Here is a 19466-nt window from a genome sequence, read left to right on the forward strand (position 1 = left end):
ACCCAAAAACGGGTGCTGAGACATCCCCTTCACCACCCTCCCTGCCCCACTCCCATCTCCCTCCATTTCAGGCCTGGGGGGTGAAGCTGATGCTGCAGCTGGAAGATGCCATTGTCATGGAAACCTTTGAGCTGCGGAACCGTTTGGGAAGTCACCATTTCATTTGTTAAAGAGGAAAAGACAGGTTGGGAGGGGGAAGCTGGTTTATTAACGTGCCAGCAGGGAGGTCGAGGGGCAGCAACTGGGATGAGGTAGGTCCATGGATGCTCTTTTCCGGTGCTTTCCACTGGAGAAGCAGCTGCCCAACATCCTTCTTGTTGCTAAATCCTCCTTGATTTTGCAACAGGTGGAAATGGTAGAAAGTAAATTGAAGAATTCCCCTTTTAATACCTTCCCCATCCCCTGCAGCTCTCCCTGAGCCTGGGCACACTGTGCACCACTGAACCTTCCTGTTACAGGAATCCAAAACAAGCTGTGAAGGCTTGAGATGCAGTAAAATTTACCTACTTCTTACCGAATTTTTTTCTCTTTTTTTCCTTTCAGTCCCCAAAATAATCCATCAAATCCCAGCACAGGGCATCGGGGGGGGTGAGGGGAGAGTGCAGCAACAGGAGGAAGGAGCCACATTCCTGGGGTGCTGCAGTGGGTGCGGGACCTTGGGAAATTGGGGGTGTTTGTACCCATCAAACCAGCTGCCCTTGGGAAAAGGGTAGGAATGGTGATAAGGAGCTTGGATTTGCTTTAAACCATGAAGGCATTTGAATTGCAGTGCACCAGCTCTGGTAAGAGTGCCAAGAACTGGCAGGAGCACCCTGGGAATCAAGGGGAAATGGAAGTGGGGGTGAGGTGGGGGGTAAAATGAGGTTGGGGTCGGAACAAGTGACAGGACAAGAGGAAATGGCCTCAAGCTGCCCCAGGGCAGGTTTAGTTGGAGCTGAGGAACAATTCCTTGCCCAGAGGGTGCTCAGGCATTGGAACAGGCTGCCCAGGGCAGGGCTGAAGTCACCGTCCCTCCGTGTTCACAGCCCGGGTAGACGAGGCCTCAGTGCAGGGGTTGGTGGTGGCCTTGGCAGCGCTGGGGAAGGGCTGGACTGGATGAGCTTAAAGGTTTTTCCAACCCATAGTTCTATGAAACTCCTCTGCCAGAAAGCATTCCTTGCACCACTGGAAATGTATCACCAGTCTCAGGCAAAGGTGCCACTGGCAGCCGTTCTGGGAGATGCTGGATCCAGGCAGGACAAATCCAGGTTTGCAAACCCATGGAGCTCTGCCTTCAGATTAAAGGCTGATGCATCAAAGGGGCAAACCTGTAAAGGGGGCAAATGGGAATTTAATTTCAGAATCAGTTGGAGATGAGCAAAGGCAGCGGGTTGGAACTGGATGATCTTAAGGTCCTTTCCAAACCATTCTGTGATGCTGAGGGTCTGGGACCACGACAGCCCCACAGGGGCTGGGATGGGAGATCAGCAGCAGCTGGAGCTCTTCATGTTTCAGGCTGGTAGTTGTCTGAGCCCAGAGGCAGGGGACATGCTGTAGGGCAGGCGGTGAGAGCCAGGATAAGGCCTTGAAAGAGGTGACTTCATGTGTCTCCTGCTGGATTTGTGATGCTGAGGCTGACAGCACCATGTGGGGGAAAGGAAGGGAAAAGCCTCCCCTGGCTCCTGCAGGGTTTTGGGGCACAGTAGTGGATCTGTGCCTCTGTCCCCAGAAGGGTTTCGTGCTTGTAGTGGATGAGAATGACTCCGGCATCCTCAGGGAGCAGCAGCCTCCAGGGAAACAGGGTCTGCATGAGAGGGGCCCAGATGGTGCAGCACCACCTGCAGCCTGTGCTGGAGGGAAAATGCATCTTTGGGAAGAGACAACGCAAGAGCACTGCTGAGAAACCCCCAGGCTCACCAAGGGCATCACCAGGAGATGGGATTGAAGCCCCATATTCCCAATTCCCATCCCTCTAAGGGCTCTCAGCCAGCTCCAGCCCAGAGGGCTCCCATCCTGCAGCACCCAAATGCTGTCACCTGTTGCACAAGGAGCAAACACCTTCTGGAGATGCTTCTTCCATGTGTGCCTTCCCTGTCATTGCTCCTTCCACCTGCATCTGGGATGACTGGGATGAACAAAAGCCACCACGATGAGCGATGACCTTGATCTCAGTTCAACACTAGCAAGGAAGGACTCTGCTTTTATACATTAGAACATTTATTTCTCAGAGAGAAAATATAGTCTCAGACAGTCAGATTATAGTAGGTAAAATTAGCATCTTCTTTTCAAGCATAGATTTTCTTATTACTTCTCTTATACCATCTGATATAAACAATTCTAGAAAGCAAATAAACTCACTTTCTACAATAAATAGAGCGCTCTGTGCTTTACAGCAGACTGACAGTAATGTTTGGGTCCCGGAGCAACAGCAGGGTATCAGCCACTTCCAAGCCTAAAATGGCATTTCAAAACCAAACCAACCCCCCAAAACCCCAACTCCCAAGATCTTAGAACATATACACAGGTCACAAGTCCACAGCTGAGCTACCACCCGGCAAAGTGTATGTTCCTTTAAATAAATTACACTGTGTGCATATAAAAGACCCAGCAACACAACTGAGGACTTCAAGAATGGTGACAAGAGGTCTAAATAATTTAGAACAGTATTTTACAGCTATTTACACATCATCCTTCCCTTGCCACACTCCATAGGCATTATTAATATTACTATTTTTACAAAATCCTATGCCCCATCTCTTTATGTTACAGGAATCTCTTCCTTAAAGTGTGGTTCCACGTCCCAATCTATAAGAAGTGGTATCTTAAAAAAGTAGACCAAGTAGAAATGGCAGTGATTACTCCCCACTAGTCACTAGCAATTATTATTATTATTATTATTTTGACACCCCCACACACATTCTCTTCAGTATGAAAAAGTTAAAACAATAAAAAAATATTGAGTTAAAAAGCGAAATGATGATAATTCAATCTACAATCTTGCTCTGCACCTTTGGTTCTTCACATGGGAAAGCAAAAAGGGATACACAGCACAAGAAATCACCAAGTCCTTGGCTAATAGAAAAGATTTTTGTCATCAAGTTTCCAAACACGAGTTGTCCCTGGTTTTTGCAATGCAAACCCACAAAGCCAGGGATTGTCTGCAGAGCTGGGCTCACTTGGGATTTAATGGATGACAATGCTGGAGACCCACACACCAGGGAACAGATACTTGTGTGTGGGAGAAGGAAAGGCAAAATGGTCATGTGCTCTATTTAGTGCTTGGTTTCAACCCAACCCAAGCTAGAGAAACACATTAGAGACAGAAAAAAGGGAAGAAAAGAAGAGGAGCCTTACACCAAATGTGCATAAAGCAACACAAAAGATGTATCTCCCTCCAACCCTGATCAACCTCAGTGCCTGCAAAGCTGCTCCAGCTCATCAGACACCTCCAAAATTAGTTTTGCTTCTTAAAAGAAGGAAGCTCTCTTTGCTTAGACTCAGTTCTGTACTAAACCATGATAGGAAATGTTGCTGGAACAAGCACAGTCACAGAAATCAGCATCTAAATGTGAAACTACCAAGGAAATTTCTAGGACATACACACACACACACAACTCAGGTACTTTGCTTTCCGTATTTAAAGCTCTTTCATGTAAGTGTGTGCAGCAGAGGGGAAGGTTACCAAAATATCTCAGCTTTTCTAAACGAAATGAGAGAAATCAAACATGAAAACACTATGGACGTAGGCAGGAAGATCAGAAGGTGAACGCCCAGCTACGCCTTTTGGTTTTGAATGTGATGGGACAATCAACGTCATTTAAAACAAAGGAAAATGAAAAGGCCAATGATGGTTTGGGTAAATTTGGCACAAGAAAGTCCAGTTGGGATTTCCATAAAGGATCCTGGTTCAGTTACAGTGGTCGCGGGCTCCTGGGAATTACTCAGGGCTGGCTGATGACTTAAAACCCCCCGAGGGAGGTGCCCGAGGTCCAAACATCCCAGCTCTGCTCACTGCATCGGCTCACCTTGGCTCCCGTCGCTGGCAGCTTCTCCTAACTACCTTCCTCCCGGCCCTGTAGACTCTACATTTCACCTCCTGCCAGCTCTTCAGTGAGACACATTCAGAAAGAAGCTGGACAGGCTTTTTGGCACGTTTCAGGGTACTTCAAGGAGTGCTGACAGCTGCTGGGATTGGTGTCCCCCGGCCGGTCAGTGCACGCAGTGATCCGCTCTGCCGCCACAGCGGGCGCGGGCTCTGGAGGAAAAGGAGGACCAGCCACCCCGAGCCCTTACAGGTAGTTGGATGTAAGGAAGGGATGATCCCCCCGCACACGGCTCATGTGGATCATGGCTCGGTCATATGCCACCTGCACAGACTTGCGGATGCTGGTTTTCCGTCCTTCCATCATCTTTAACTTGTCCACTGTGTCGTCCACACCGAGGGGATAGACTTTGTCACGTGGAAGCCACTGCCTGCAATAGAGAGTGCAAAGTCCCATCACCAAGAGCATCCAGAGGGGAAGGGGGAAGGAAGAGCAAAGACCTGAAGGCCTCCTGCCCTCGTAACCATAGAATCAAGGTTGGAAAAGACCTTTAAGATCATCAAGGTGCAGCCATTCCCCAGCACTGCCAAGGCCACCACTAACCCCTGTCACTAAGGGCCTCCCGAGCTCCTTGCAGGCAGCAACTGCTCCAACGTGCCTGGCTCTCATACCCACTCTAAGTGGCTCCTTAAGAGTGTAAACATCCACCAGAGCAGGGCAAAGCCAAGGAAATGGTGATTTTCATTGGGAAGGTAGTTTCAATTTCAAGCTTGGATTTAGGTGTTGTGAGAACTGATGACTACAGCACCAGGAAGCACGGCACTGCCACTGATGTTCTGCTAAACACTGTTCATTAGTACCTCTTTGAAGAGCATGCCCTGTACCAAGTGGTTCTGGTAATCAGGGACAGTGAAACAATGCACTGTACTAATAAAAAGCCTCAGGAGCGTGTCCCTTGGCACCTCTTTTCCCCAGAGGACACAAACATACCCATCAAGTGATGCAAACATGATCCCCTTCTCAGCTTCCCCAAGAGGGGCAATGTTCACATCCTTCCTTCATCCCCTTGCCCTTCCCTGATCTCCTGGTTCCTTGCTCTTCTAAGGATGCCAGCAAAGACCTTCCCATGGAGACTAAGAAGGAAAAGGGCTCTCAAAGCACCACTAGGCTCCTTTTTAAAGTCATGGTCCATTGCAGCATTTGCATCCAGTGGGTTCAGCATGTGCCTGCTGCCTCATTGCAGGGACTCACCTCTTCCAGCATAATTCTCCACGTGTTCCAATTTTCCTACTGCTTCACGCATGCATTTCAAAGCTTTATTTTTTGAGGCACATCACTGGTTTGTGGCTTATTGGATGTGGCAGAGTTATTGTTTCCATGTGAGCATGGTAACGTGGTCAGCCACTGACAATAAAATCAGCAGAGTCAGTCTGAGGTAGATCAGGCCTTGAGGTATTTCACTTGCCCTGAACCAGTTGCTTACATCTGCATTTCCATCTTACATAAATACCTTGATTTGAAAAGTGCAGGTACTCAGCACCTCTGACAAAATCAGGCAAGTCTAAATATGGACTAAACCCAGCATTTGGAAAATGTTACCCTGGAGATTTCGGAATAAATCCAGCATTTGGAAAATGTTACCCTGGAGATTTTTGGCCAATCTTTTGTGCAGCACTGGAACTGGCTGCTCAGTCTCCTGGAGTTTTAAAGTCAAATGCTTTCTCGAATCTGCTGCGGATTTGGACTATTAAATTGGTTCTCCATGTGCCTCAGTATTTTTGTGGTGATGTGAGCCTTGGGTGAAGGATGCTGGGCTGTTCACCATGTTAGATGTCATGCTTTTGTGCCAGGAAAAGCATGCTGCCTTCCTTATGACTCTGCTTGACTGCTTCTTGTTTAAAATCTCCAATTTTCCTGTAACATCACCATCATCATAATCCCTGCATGCTCCCATGTACCAGAGATTATGTTAAATCTTCCCCCTCTGCCACAGCACTCACCAGGTTCTCTTATTGTCAAAGAAAAGGACGAGGAAGAGCTTTTCTCCTGCCTCTGTCTGCCTCTGCTCCCCCAACTTCAACACATCCACGGGTGGAACTGGGATGGGGACCCCATTGTGGAGCAAACCTTCACGTGGCATCTTGGGATCAATTATCTAGTGACACAGGGAAAAGACAGTTAAGTACAAACCCCTTCAAGTACTGCAGAAAATGCATTTTCTTTCTCTTTTCTTTCAATCTATCCAAGCTAGACGATGAAGATCTACTTGGGACGTGTAAGCGGAATGTTCTGTCTCAGCGGCTCTTTTTGTCTTCCCCTGTGGAAGAGAAACCACTCAGTCCAAAAGTCAAGCACCTTATGTTAAAAAAGGAAGAAGCTGTAAGTATGTGGTTCTGTGAGAATGTAGATGCATTTACACCAATTGTAATTTAGTAGAAACTCAGTATCACTGTGTTCAATGAAGGATTTCCCTCCCTCATTCCAAATGCATACAACAAACGTAACACCACTGCTGTAGGCAGTAGGCACAGTGAGGTTGACACCAGCTCCATCCCAGTGCAGTCCAGTTGACTTCAGTGGCATTGTTCAGATTTATTCTGCTACTAGAGCAGAACCAGGGTCAACATTCTGAGAGAGTGGATGAGCAGTGACAGCTTTGTCAGGGATGGGGAACACAGACTGGGGTCACTGGAGGGGAGTAACAACAGACACAGTGAGTCTCCCCGTATAAAGCAGAAGTCAGTGTCAGACATCTCTGCTATGTGATCATGGGAGAAGAAGCAAAGGGTGGACACAATCACAAAATCAGAGAATGGTTCAGGTTGGAAAGGACCTTAAAGATCATCTAGTTCCAACCCCCTGCCATGTGCACAACACTCAATCTGCTCCTGTTTGCCTCCTGATCTTGGCTCCTAAGGGCTCGAAAAGCAGCTTGCCTTTGATATTGGCCAACTGCAGGAATTGGAGACACTTCAGCACTGCAAGAGACTGTTGTTACAGAAATATGCCTTTTGGGGGGGGCAATCTCAGTGGTTAAATCCATGTTAACACACAGTTTAACTCTGGCTATAGCAACACAGAGATCTAAAAGTGCTTTGGCTGGCCGACAAAGCCAGCAGATCCATAGCTGTTCCCTCCTGTGGGCTCCCACTTAGAGATGGCAGAAGAGCCACATCTCGAGGGATCTATTTAAAAGTAGCAGAAAACCCAAAATGTTGTTCTATCCCATGTTCTTATTTATATACTCACTTCAGCCATCTCTGTCAATAACTTAACACATAAAAGCCTGCAGTGGGACTGGCACTTCCTAGCAACAACTGCATGTTGTGTCTGGCTTTGGAACTGAAGCCAGGTTTATGGATTTCACCTTAAAACAGTCAAATATCCAAAGATGGATAAATGTTAAGGAACTATCATTCAAAGGACTAGATGCAAACACATGAATATATTCTCATATTTAAATCAAACCATCAAACTGGTTACTGGAAGAGAGTATGTCCCTCACAAGACCATAGGGAGCTGTACTCACTATACAGGAAACCGTGCAGGCAGTTGGGCACCAGTGGAACCTGGTGCCTGCCTTTGTAAAATGTAGGTCTTCTCATGCCAGCAGTACTGATCACTTTCCCAATCCCTACAGAGTGGAGAGGAGAGGAGAGGAAAGATCTCCTCCTGTTCCTGGCACCGAGAGATCAATGTTTTATGAATCCCCTGCAGTGCTTGGAAACAGTGAGGACAGGGAAAATTCCCTGTGCAAAGGGAAAAGGAAATAATAAGGGCACACTGCATGACTTTGGGAAGTTTTCCTGTTCTGCTTGGTTACACTGAGCCCTACCACTGTGTCTGGGCTACCTGCAATGCAGGTACAGGATGCATGAAAGCAGTGGTGTACTTACCAAGGCAGGGTAGGAGGGGTAGCCACGGCACTTGGCCCACACGAGCTCCAAGGGCTCCAGCTCAGCCTGATTTTCAAAAGACATCAGGAGAGTCCTGCCTAAGGGATAAAGGAGACATGGCTTAGAAGGGTGACTGCTAGCCAGGGGGTTATGGTAATACAAGAAACCACACTGTCATCTAACCTGGGTGTGATGGCCTGCACTGTCTCAGCAGCAATCAGCTTCAACAGATGAACCACTCTTGTACTTAGAACATACTGACAATATTTCTGTTTCTTCTTTTATTTGCTCCTGCAGCAAGCAGAAAGCTGGAATTCCACCTTTTTTCATAACAAACCTATTGTCCAGCTCTTTGTTGTTTAATCATCTGCATAATCTCAAGCAATTTCTCTTAACCAAGATCTAGAGGAAAATGGAAAGCTGTTCATTGTTTGCACCTACATGCATTGAGTATCCAAACCAGATGTGATAAGGCCTCTCTGCAGTAAGGAAGATCTCATCTGCAGTAAGTTTATGGTAAAATGTAAGGTGCAGTGAGATCCAGCCTGTCCACAGTGAATGTCCAGCTTTATGCTCTGTCAATACAGTCACGTTCTGCATTAAGATAAAGCCACAGTCTCCTAAATCATGGGTCTAAGTCTATTAGTGCATGTAGCTTCAGATGAACTCTTCAATATGGAACTATGAATCAAATTCAGTTCTGGAGTGAACAGCTGCTGTACCACTGAAATCAAATGGGTATATGAGAGATGAATTTGGTCCCTTAGGCTCCACCAAGCCAAATCCATCCTCAACGGAACTGATGAAGCTGTATCTGAGGTTACTTTGAACCACTGTTCAGACAGCTCATTTTAACTCCTCCTAAACACAAATCTCTAGACTATTCTAATACCATAATACTGTGGGGCTATTAGATGACTGTGGGAAATGCCTGGTTCTAATGGACAGAAGACTATTAACCATTAATTTTTCAAACTTGTCAGAAGTATGGCATGGCAAAGGACCCATTCAACACATGAGTAACTCATCTACCAGCTCCTGATCCTGGAAAAGGAGTAATCTCCATTCATGTGAATTTTACAGCAGTAGTGCTTGCTCTGGGGAGGAAATGGTCTAACACTGGCTTTACCAGGAGTCAAACTGAATCTAGAAAACACTAAGTATGACCCAAAAGAGCTCCGTGCCAAACGGATCTGATGTGCTTCTCCACTACTGCATTCCAGGTGCATTCCTCCATAATGAAATGATGTTCTAAACCACAGAATTCTCCCACTGATTCTAATTCTCCCAGCACCAGCCCTGCTCTGTCAGCTTATCTCCAAAGCAGCCTGTTGAGTGCCTGGGGTCTGGGATAATAATGGCTCCCAAGGAGATAGGAGCCAGCACACCGGAGCTGTACGGAGAGTACCAGGGATACAAAGCTGAGTTCTGATTTCAGCATAAACCTGCAGTAACTCGAGTACTGAGACACTGTAAGAAGGACAAGAATCTGCTCATGTGAGCACTGCAAGATTGGTGTAGTGCCTTGGGTAGGACTAGAGGAGTGTGACTTAATTTTCCAGCTGTACAGCACAGTCTGGCAAAGATGACTTTGTTACAAAGACATTGAAAGCAATGACAGCAATACAAGAGGGAGCAGCCACGAAGTCATCTCCAGAGAGACTTCTCTTACATAAAATGATGATTTACTGTTTGTATTGCAGCACCACTGAAGAGAACTAGTCCCAGAACAGGTGAAGACAGTGCCAGGTACATTATACACACCAGACCTACAGAAAGCACCCAGCTGAGGAGAACACCAGCAAATGTGGAAGTAGGAAAATCCTTTTATACAATAACCTACACTTGTAACCAAGCAGGCAGCAATGCATGGGCAGGTAAGCAGCCTGACAGTACAATCTGGGTACTTCACCCAGGACTGGTTCCTGCATTGAGACCTGCTCCTCTTGGTTCAGATGGAGTGTTGGGACCAGAGCAGGCTGTGCTGTAGAGCTGTTCTCACCTGAGCTGCTGTAATCAGAGTCTCCATTCACACCATCCAAGAAGGGCACTCGAGAAAGAGCCGGCTTCCCTCGACTCCTCTTGGGAGGCATCAAACCACTGTTGGAAAGATATGGAAAAGTAAGGCATTTGGAGAAAGCAGATTACCCTTGAAAACAAAGCCAAAGAAATGGATTCCCCAGCTCTGTTTTAAACACTGGAACATCACTGACATGAAAAGAACAGTGACTCCTTGAGCAAAATGTCATCTATACATCTCTTCTGGTGCAAGTACACTGGACACCATCCCAGCTTTGCCACGAGCAATGAAAGAGGCCTACCAGAAACCAAGCTATGAACATGAGAAAGCAAGCCAGCAAAGACCTCATGCTGAAGAGCTGATATGATGTTTGGAGCTTACATGAGCTCACCCAGTCGGGTACCGACTTCAGAGACAATTGAGCAGCCCTCCAACATAGCTCCAACATAGAATCAGTCATAGACCCATAGAATCATAGAATGGTTTGGGTTGGAAAGGATCTTAAGATCATCTAGTTGCAACCCCTCTGCCATGGGCAGGACACTTCACACTAGACCATGTCACCCAAGATGCTCCCCAACCTGGCCTTGAACACTGCCAAGGATGGAGCATATCTCTGCAGTTGGGACTCTCTCTCTCAGCCCACGGCCTTCACCTCATCACCACAATATTAGAGATAGCAAACTGACTATCTCCACCTCAAGCAATCATGTTTTTTCCACTTCTTGAGGATTTTTTTCTGTTTTTCTTTTAAAGTTTTCTAATAACCCATTCTGGGTGAATCTGGTGCTCAAAAGGAGAGACTGGAGAAAAGGGAGTAAACAGAGCAGTTCCTGAACAGAGTAATTGTGCAAGTTATCCATGAGACATGTTTTAATTCCTTGTTTTGTGGGTGTCACGTAGCTCTAATGTAATTTTTGCTATGTGAATTGCTGGCAATTATAGTCGTAAGCACTTATATCACAGGTTTCATCTTCAAAATACCATACAAACACCAACTAACAAGTCCCCACACTCCCCTGTGAATTCCAGTTTGTTTCCCTTGCTTACAGAGGGGGAAACAGAGGCAAGTTCAGTGTGGCCATAAGGCCAAGACACAGTTTGAAAGGAAGTTTCTGCTCCTGGTCCTGTTCTGACAGTACCCTCACCCAGTGAAGGGTTTCTGCATGACTCAAGGGCCCTCATTTAAATGACACTGTAACTATGTGTGAATCCAGGTCTCTCCTTTTTTTCCCTGTGATGCAGCTCTTCACTTGACAACAGTTTATTGCAATAGAATCACAGAATAGTTTGGGCTGGAAGGGAACTTCAAAAGCCTTTTAGTCCAGCCCTCCTGCAATGAGCTTCTGGTGAGATCTGCACAGGCTTACAGAAGAGGCAATGACTGAGCTGAAGATGTGGGCACACAGCCCAGAGAAGAGGGGAGAGATGAAGAAATGGGTGGGTTTCTCACCTCAGAGAAAAGCTGGAGGTCTCATTCCTCCAAGGGGCTCAGCCTGTGCTGAGAAATCATTTACTGTGGTGCCCCGTGCTTCCCTCGGGCTGCCTGGGACCTGACTGTGGAGTGGGATCCCTCTGCCACAGGACAAAGCCCTGGCACCAAAACTGCTCCTCTGAACCCAGGGCCTTGCCCTTTATCAAGGGCACAAAAAGCCTTTGTGAACAGATTTATAATGGAAACACTAATCAAACCTTAGCTACAACTGCAAAATTATCCACCTCTTTTGACAACCAACATTTAGGATCACTCTGCAGAGCAGAGTGAAGTTTTCATTTGAAAAATGCTCCTGGGATCCAACCAGAATTAGGTGTTACACAGCTCATAGTTTGTATGTTCAGACCCGAGAATGGGTGAACATGGGGAGTTTTATGATTGTAAAAGTGCACAACTGACATTGCAAGCTTGAAATCTTACAGGACTAACTGAGTACGTGCATTGGGAGGAAATGTCTGAACATATTTCTCTAGTGATGGGTCATCCTCTGTGTCATCAAAGACAAGCAGAGGGCAACAACATGTTCAAGGCACTGAAAATATTACTAAGAATATCAATAAGAAAGTTGTGCTTCTGCCTGTCCTGGATGATCTTACCCATCGAGGTCCAATATGCTCAGTCTGCCACACACAGTGGTGATGGTGGCAAAATGCAGGTTTTACCATGCAGTAAAAGGGCTGTGAAATTACTAGAGTCAGTGTGAGGAGGGCTGGACAGGTAGATAAGACCAGACAATAGATATGGTACCCCAACATCAGACCAAAAGATGACAGACATTTGCTTTAAGTCTGTTCAGGCCTGTTTGAAGTGCCTAGTTCTGGTCTTTGTCTTTTAGGGTCAACACACAAAAGAAGTAACAGTTTGGGTTGGGGTTGAAACAAAGAGGTTGAACAATAAAACAAGGCTGATTAATCCAGACACAGAAGGTGTTCTGGGGACAGTTTTGCATGGAGCACTTACCTGCAGGCTTCAAACACCAGCCCACTGCCCAGGCCAGAGCTGCACTCGGAGTCAGAGCCACTCTCTGTGTGCTTCACAAAGCCATTGGTCACTCCTGCCAAGGAGACAAGTGGGAATCAGTCCAGAGAAGAAGCAGTAAAACACAAAGATGCTACCAAGGCTCAAGTGGGGTCACTGTCCCATGACTCACATCCACAAAGATGGGTGCTTCAGCCACAGAGGAAAATTCTGTACTGAGTTCCCCAGACTCAGCTGCAAAGGTGGCCAATAAGAGGTATTTCTACCCGTAACACATGAAAAATCAGGCAGTCTCTGAAGAAATAAGTGCTAGAGAAGTGCCCAGGGATGGAACAGGAGAGCCAGCTCACCAGGGAAGCCCAGAGGCCAGGAAATGAACCACTTGCTCATCTGGCTTCCAAGTATCATTTGGAAGAGGTGCTGAGAGAAAAATGCTCTAGGAAAAACTGGTTTCAGTTTCTGGGAACAAGGTTTTCCAGTGGACAGAGCAAATTGCCCCTGGGCAGAAGGCAGCTCACCACCACCTTCCTCTCTGTCACTGTAGCTGTAAGGGGAATGTTCCACTTCTTTGCCCCAGATGCTGGCTATCTTCTCTTCACTGACAGGTTTACTGCTCTGTGCACCAGAGAGATGCCTACACAGAGAGCTGGCATCATCTCCAAGCTTAGACAAGATCCCACAACCAGGGACGGGTGGGATGGACAGGGAATGACCCCAGTGAGCATCCCCAAGCCCAAAGAACAAGAAATGCCTTCTCCCATCCAAGGTACCACCACCACCAGGTTCCCCATTAGCCATACAAAGGGCAAATTCATGCCAAAGCCACTACTGGTTTTTCTACCTGTAAATATGTAAGTGCCACAAGGAGCATCTTGTTCTGACAATCCTGATCTTGTCTGCCCTATTTCAGACACGTGTGGAAGAGCTGGAGCTTTCACCAGGCACGTCTGACAACAGACACTGTTTCCCCCAAGCATAAAGGGAGTTTCAGGTGAGTAGTTTGGATGCAAATGTCTTTACTTCAGACTCCCAATCCCTCAGCCCCATCACACAGTTCCCAAGGATTCAAAAGGAAGAGAAATCCCAAGCAATTACCTCTCTGTCCTGCCTGCCTGGGTGACTTCTCTCCATCACTCTCACTGCAGGTCCTGCTCTGAGGCCGCTTCCGGGCTTGCTGCTCCCCGTCGGGGCGGGAGGGTGAAAGTTGCTGGTCCTCCCCGTTCTCCAGAGAGCAGTCCAGGCCCCTCTGCAGCTTCACTCCATTCTTAGCCTTTCTGAACAGGACAGATGTCCGTCGGCCCACACCACTGAAGGCAGGGCTGGAGGGGGTGTCTGCAGGGGGCAAGGCCAGCCCGTTGAGCCCGTTGTCACTGAGCAGGCGCTGGAAGGCTTGGCTCTCCCGCTGCAGAGCCTTCTTGTCAAAGAGCTCCCTGTCCGACACCACCCTCTTCTGCAGCTGGTTCAAGGACTTGCTTTCACTGATGGGTTTGAGTTTTGGAGGGTCCTGTAGAGAGTCCAGCTCTGAGAGGGAGGGTGCAGGTCCTGTGGGCTCCAGGGTTGGAGGGTGCGGGGGCTTGGAATCATCTGTTAAAGGAATAAAGAATCTGCTTGAACACCCTAGAAATAGTTATTTCCCAAAACTCCCAAAGAGTTATTCCACAGCCATTCCCATCTTTCACAAAGGCTACAGATAGAAGAAACAGCAGGTCTTGACTGCTGACATGCACTAGAGAGCTGGAGCTAAAATCATAGAATCATAGAGTAGTTTAGGTTGGAAAAGATCTTAAGATCATCCAGTTCCAACCCCCTGCAGTGGGCAGGGATGGCTCACTCTAAACCCTGTCGCCTAAAGCTCTGTCCAACCTGGCCTTGAACACTGCCAGGGATGGAGCATTCCTACTTCTTTGGGCAGCCTGTGCTTCACCACACTCATAGTAAAGAACTTCTTCCTTATCTCTAACCTGAACTTCCCTTCTCTAAGTTTGAACCCATCACCCCTTATCCTATCACTACAGTCCCTGATGAAGAGTCCCTCTCCAGCATCCTTGTAGCCCCCTTCAGATACTGGAACCTGCTCCGAGGTCACCATGCAGGTGTTCTCCAGGCTGAAATCCCCATGTTCTCGGCCTGTCATACAGGAGGTGCTCCAGCCCCCTTATCATTCTCATGGCCTCCTCTGGTCTTGCTCCAACAGCTCCATGTCTTTCTTATGTTGAGGACACCAGAACTGCATACAGTACTCCTGCATACTGTTGTAACCTCTTACCTTTCTCCCCTTCCTCATCCCCATCCCTTGGTGTTTTATCCAGCCCCTCTTCCCTCAGCACAGGCTCCCCATTGGGCATGGTCTTGTTCTGCTGCTGGGCCAGCTTCTGCCGAATGGAGTTGATCTCCCGTCTCAGAAGCCGGATACGTCGCGTCCGGGCACCGCTGGACCGCATGGTGCTCACCATGTCCAGCTTCTCCAGAAGCTCCTTCAGCTGGGCCTCCAAGGAGAGGTGAGCCCGGTTCTCTGGGAGGAGGATGTTATCCACTGCATCGAAAGAGATTGTAACAGTGAAGGGAAGGAGTAAGGCTTCTTGAAGAAGCTTTTGGGACCACTGCCATGCCTCGTTCTCTTTGATACTATTCATGAAGCAATTGCTTTAGTCTGGGGATTCTGCACATGTTAACCTTGGAGCTCAGACTTCCTTCATTTGGGTACAGAGCAGCTGATTTAACTTGCTCCACCCTCCAGTTCCCATTACCGTCCCAGGGGCAACAGTGAAAGGACATACATCTGCACCCGTGACAGTTCACAGTGCAGGTCCTTGGCAGAAACCTATTTCATTGCCAGATTAAACAACAAAATCAGACCACAAACAGAACTGGTCAAAACATAACATGTTTGCCATTCCTCTGGCTCTGCTGAAGGGCTGGCATCTGCAGGAGTGGGGCAGACAGCTGACAGACGTGTTCCCATATACACAAGTTTCCTAACAGACATCTGCATCTAAAAGGCCTGCAACATTTACGAACTGGATGGCAGACTGCAAGCTCTACGTGCTGGATGGCAGCAATATCCTATGCTAAATTTAGCCAAGCTATTCATCCAATGGTTTCGAGCTGCATCTCCAGATGGCAGTGGTCGTGTTGTGAATGGGAAGTCTCAGCTAGAAAGACTGCCTTGTGTCCCAGGACATTAACCCTACATCAAGCTCCTCCCAGCCCTCAGTGCTCCATCAAACCCAGTTGCTTTGCACCTTGCCAATTTATAATGAAATGCACAGGCCTCCCTCAGAGCAAAGAAATCCTAGATCCATTTTTGCCCTGCTCTTTAAAATACCAAGTTCATACTACAGCCATGGCACAAATCAAACAGCATGGGCAGTTACAAAGCTCTTCTGAGACAGGCATAGAATCATAGAATGGTTTGGGTTGGAAAGGATCTTAAGATCATCCAGTTCTAATACCCTGCCCTGGGCCGGGACACCTCACACTAGACCAGGTTGCTCCAAGCCCCTGTCCCCAACCTGGCCTTGAACACTGCCAAGGACGGAGCATTCACCACTTCCTCTGGGCAGACTGTTCCAGTGCCTCAGCACCCTCATGGGGAAGAACTTCTTCCTAAGCTGCACCTAGCTCAGAATGCCCGGCACACCTGAAATCCTGCCCTTTGAGGCTCTAAAGGAGTTAGATACATACTTAGGTAAACAGATGGATAGGAAAGCTGAATGATGGCTCTGATTTCCGGCGGGTTGAGTGACACGCTCAGAACAAAGAACACAGTTATGATGTACCTGAAAAAACCAAAGGCTAACACTCACCATCCTCCCAAGAAAAGCGGTAAAAGTCCTCGGTTTTGGGTGACTCAGGCAGGTGAATCCCCACATCAGTGTCAAAGCCGATGCTTTCAGCCTGCCGCCGTGCATGGCGCAGTATCGCTCCTCCGAGGTCTCGGAGCCGGACAGCTGCTCGGTGGAAAATCGTGTCTTTAGCATTATACCTCATGCAGTTGGTAACTATAAGGTTAAAGTCTTCCTCAAACTCATCCAATGTTCGGTACAGGTGAGACTCCAGCTTCCGCCTCATGGTGGAAAAATCCATTGGGTTGGAAATGAATTCCAGGTAATCTGGAACCTAAACATATAAAACCTGTACAATTACAAAAACCATTTACTAGCCAACCAGAGCGCATCCATCATAAGCACTCAGTGCCCTTTCCACCAGCAAAGGGCAGCACCAGTGGTTCATTTCTGTATCACTCAGTCAAGGCAGACACATCCTGGCTCTGCAAAACATTACTGAGACGTGCTGAAGCTTCCAGAAAGCAACACCCTATTTCTGGCCCAGAAGAGTGCCCCATTGTGAGTCCTCTTTGAGATACTCTTTAGTCCACCTGCAGCTTGGGATAAGGTGGCTTCCAGGGCTATGACAGCACGCGAGCTTCTGCCCAGCACTACCTCATCTAAAACCCATTAGGCACCTCTAGGAAAGAGACTTGCCTCGTTCAGGTTAACAGGCTCTGCAAAGATCTGGGCAGCATCCTTCTCCTGCAGCAGGTCCAGTGTTGTGCGCAGAAGTACGTTGAAAGGGGTGAGTTGTAGCTCCATGGCAGCCTGCTGAAACTGCTGACCCTTCACCTGGAGGTGGGAAAACAGTGATGAGCACTGCTACAGAGGACAGGATATGTCAGTGGTGTCTCCCTCCAGTTTCTCCTGAGTCATCACCCCAGCTCTATTCAGTGGTGGCAACCCCAGATCATCACCACCAGCCTGGGAGACTCATTGCTGAAAAATTTCTGGCAAACACCTTGTTCTCTCCATGTGCAGGATGTACATCAGCAGATATTCAGAGTGTAATTGCACAGTCCAATCTTTTTGTATGGGGAATTTGGGCTTATCCAATCTCACCAAGCCAAAACAAGAGGAAAGCCTGGAAAATTAGAAAATAATACAACTAAAAATGAAAACAGGAAGAAGCTTCTCATGCCTGGTAAAATACCCTGTAGAACGCCCTGCCTCAAGATGTTATTATACCAATTAGCAACACTATACAAAAGTTAGAAGTATGTAGGTGTTTACAGGAACAACAACATCCATAATTAGACTACAGAGTACAAACAAAGCTCAGGATTTAAGGTCTCACACTTCAAGGCAGAAGCCAAACAGTGGTTAGATGTCTGCAAATCCCTAATATGGTTTCTTCCATCCCTTATGAAGTGTCTAACACTGTCTGATTTCAACAAACAAGTTGTAGCACCAGTCTGATCTCTGACAATGAAACTCTGTTCAAAGGAGACTGGAACAGAAGTATTTAGTTCTCCTTTAACGTTTTAATTTCTTTGATCTTATAATCCCTCATTATGTCATTAAATCAACCACTTCAGTAGCAAAAGAAAGCAAATCTGTTTACAAAAAGCTGTATTTGATGTGCTAAGCAACAAGACAGCATCAGTAAGAGAATGAATGAAGGTGGGATATAAATACCACACTCTTCCCCCAAAACAAGGAAAGAAGTCAAAGACTTGGGACTCTGGAGCATCCTTCTCCACTCACCTAAAAGCTGGGCTGGGATAGAGGCCCAACTACATGCACACTTTTCTACGACATCCTTTTATAAAGGACACCAAAGTTTCAACAAGCCTTTATGGATTTAGCCAACTGTCATAAGGATTTATCAAGATACTAAAAGCAAACAAAGCCCAAGAATGATTTTTCTTTTCATCTTCCTATCCAAACTGGCATCAAAAAAGACCCCAAAAAAGGGGTCCATCAAAAAAGCTGTGGGCAGTTTCTGGCCATGAAAAAACAGCTCGCAGAGAAGCTGTGATCACAGAGGATGCTGCTTTTCCTCTGCCTGGTTCCCTGCAGACAGCCTGAGAGCACCGAGGCAGTGACTGAGGCCATGCATATAGGCTCATAGTGCACAGGGCGAGTCTTTAATGAAGCTGTCCTCAAAGATACTCGTGCCAGAGAGCACAGTTGTGGCTGCAGAGACCAACCAGGCATGGCAAGCAAAGACCTTCAACAGGCAAAGCTCGTAAGCTTGGGAAGCAACCTTAACTGGTGCAACTTTGGAGAACAGCACACAGATCAAAGAAGAAATTGGAAAATTTAGTAAATGGTCTCCATCTTAAAACTTCTTTCTTCTAAAAAAATGGACTTAAGAGGGCAAACCCCATGGATTTTTAGCTTTAAAAATGAGGAGTAGAATTGTGATTTAGCCCTTTCTCTGGAGTCGGTGTTAACAACCTCCTGCAACAATTATTAAAGGAGATCTAACTTCCACACTGCAAAAACCAGAAGCAGTGCTGTAGGTCAGGAACCAAAGCCACTATTAGTTATGCAAATCCATTTTCCCAGCTTGCTGCAGCCCAGTGCTGCTTCTGAGGGCAGAGGCTGAGCAGTGCAAGTCCGGGACTGACACAGGGAGAGATGCACATCCAACAGTCAGACGCTGGAAGAAAAGGAAAAGGCTCAAGAAGAACTGTCCTGTTCCCCCTGCAGCATGGGGAGCTTGCATGGGACTAAAGGTAAGTGCAGCACCCTGACAGCCAAAACTCCCTACCTGCTCCCGTTTGAGTTTTTCCCTCTTACGGATCAGCTCGATGAGCAGCCGCGCCCGCTCCAAGTCATGCCGCAGTTTCTGCCAGTACTTCAGCTCTTCCTTCACTGCGCTGGTCTTCTCATCCTGCTCCTTCTGGAAGACACAGCAGCAGGGTGAGAAATAAAACCTCTTCGTAGGTGTTCCCTGTGAATTGTTCTCATAGTCTTCCTCCTGGCTACAAACGATGCCCCATTTTGCTAACAAACACAACATCAGCCTTTCTGGATATTATGTTATCTGTGAAGCTAGGCCTAAATCATCCTGTAGCTACACTCTGGGACCATGCTTCAGTGCATACTCATTTACACCCTCCCTGCTTTTATATCCAAGTTCGTTATAGAGGCTGGAAATTTTTCTCTTGGCTGCTGTGTATGGAAGAGGCAGCCCAAAGCTTTTACAGTAGAAAGGCAAAGTGAGCAGAGAAAGAGCTAACATTATCCTCCTTGTAACCAGTAAGAAATAGTCAG

The 19466-nt window shown here is 47.2% G+C and overlaps 1 protein-coding gene across 2 annotated transcripts in view; it reads right to left on the minus strand.

Moving 5' to 3' along the window:
• Positions 1-4268: 4268 nt before the first annotated feature.
• BRPF3 (bromodomain and PHD finger containing, 3) overlaps positions 4269-19466 on the minus strand; it is a 20450-nt gene continuing 5252 nt past the window's right edge. The window contains exons 3-13 of one of the 2 annotated variants that reach the window (XM_010021007.1): positions 18961-19092; positions 16896-17033; positions 16218-16530; positions 14678-14944; positions 14483-14485; positions 13507-13995; positions 12394-12487; positions 9921-10018; positions 7919-8016; positions 6023-6177; positions 4269-4452 (exon numbers count right to left, since the gene is read on the minus strand). In XM_010021007.1, coding sequence (XP_010019309.1) covers positions 4269-4452; positions 6023-6177; positions 7919-8016; positions 9921-10018; positions 12394-12487; positions 13507-13995; positions 14483-14485; positions 14678-14944; positions 16218-16530; positions 16896-17033; positions 18961-19092 — 1971 coding nt within the window. The remainder of the gene's footprint in view (positions 4453-6022; positions 6178-7918; positions 8017-9920; positions 10019-12393; positions 12488-13506; positions 13996-14482; positions 14486-14677; positions 14945-16217; positions 16531-16895; positions 17034-18960; positions 19093-19466) is intronic. The other variant, XM_010021006.1, reaches the window with a different exon arrangement.

Source organism: Nestor notabilis, unplaced genomic scaffold (assembly GCF_000696875.1).
Source record: "Nestor notabilis isolate BGI_N333 unplaced genomic scaffold, ASM69687v1 scaffold14398, whole genome shotgun sequence".
Classification (NCBI taxonomy): Eukaryota; Metazoa; Chordata; class Aves; order Psittaciformes; family Psittacidae; genus Nestor; species Nestor notabilis.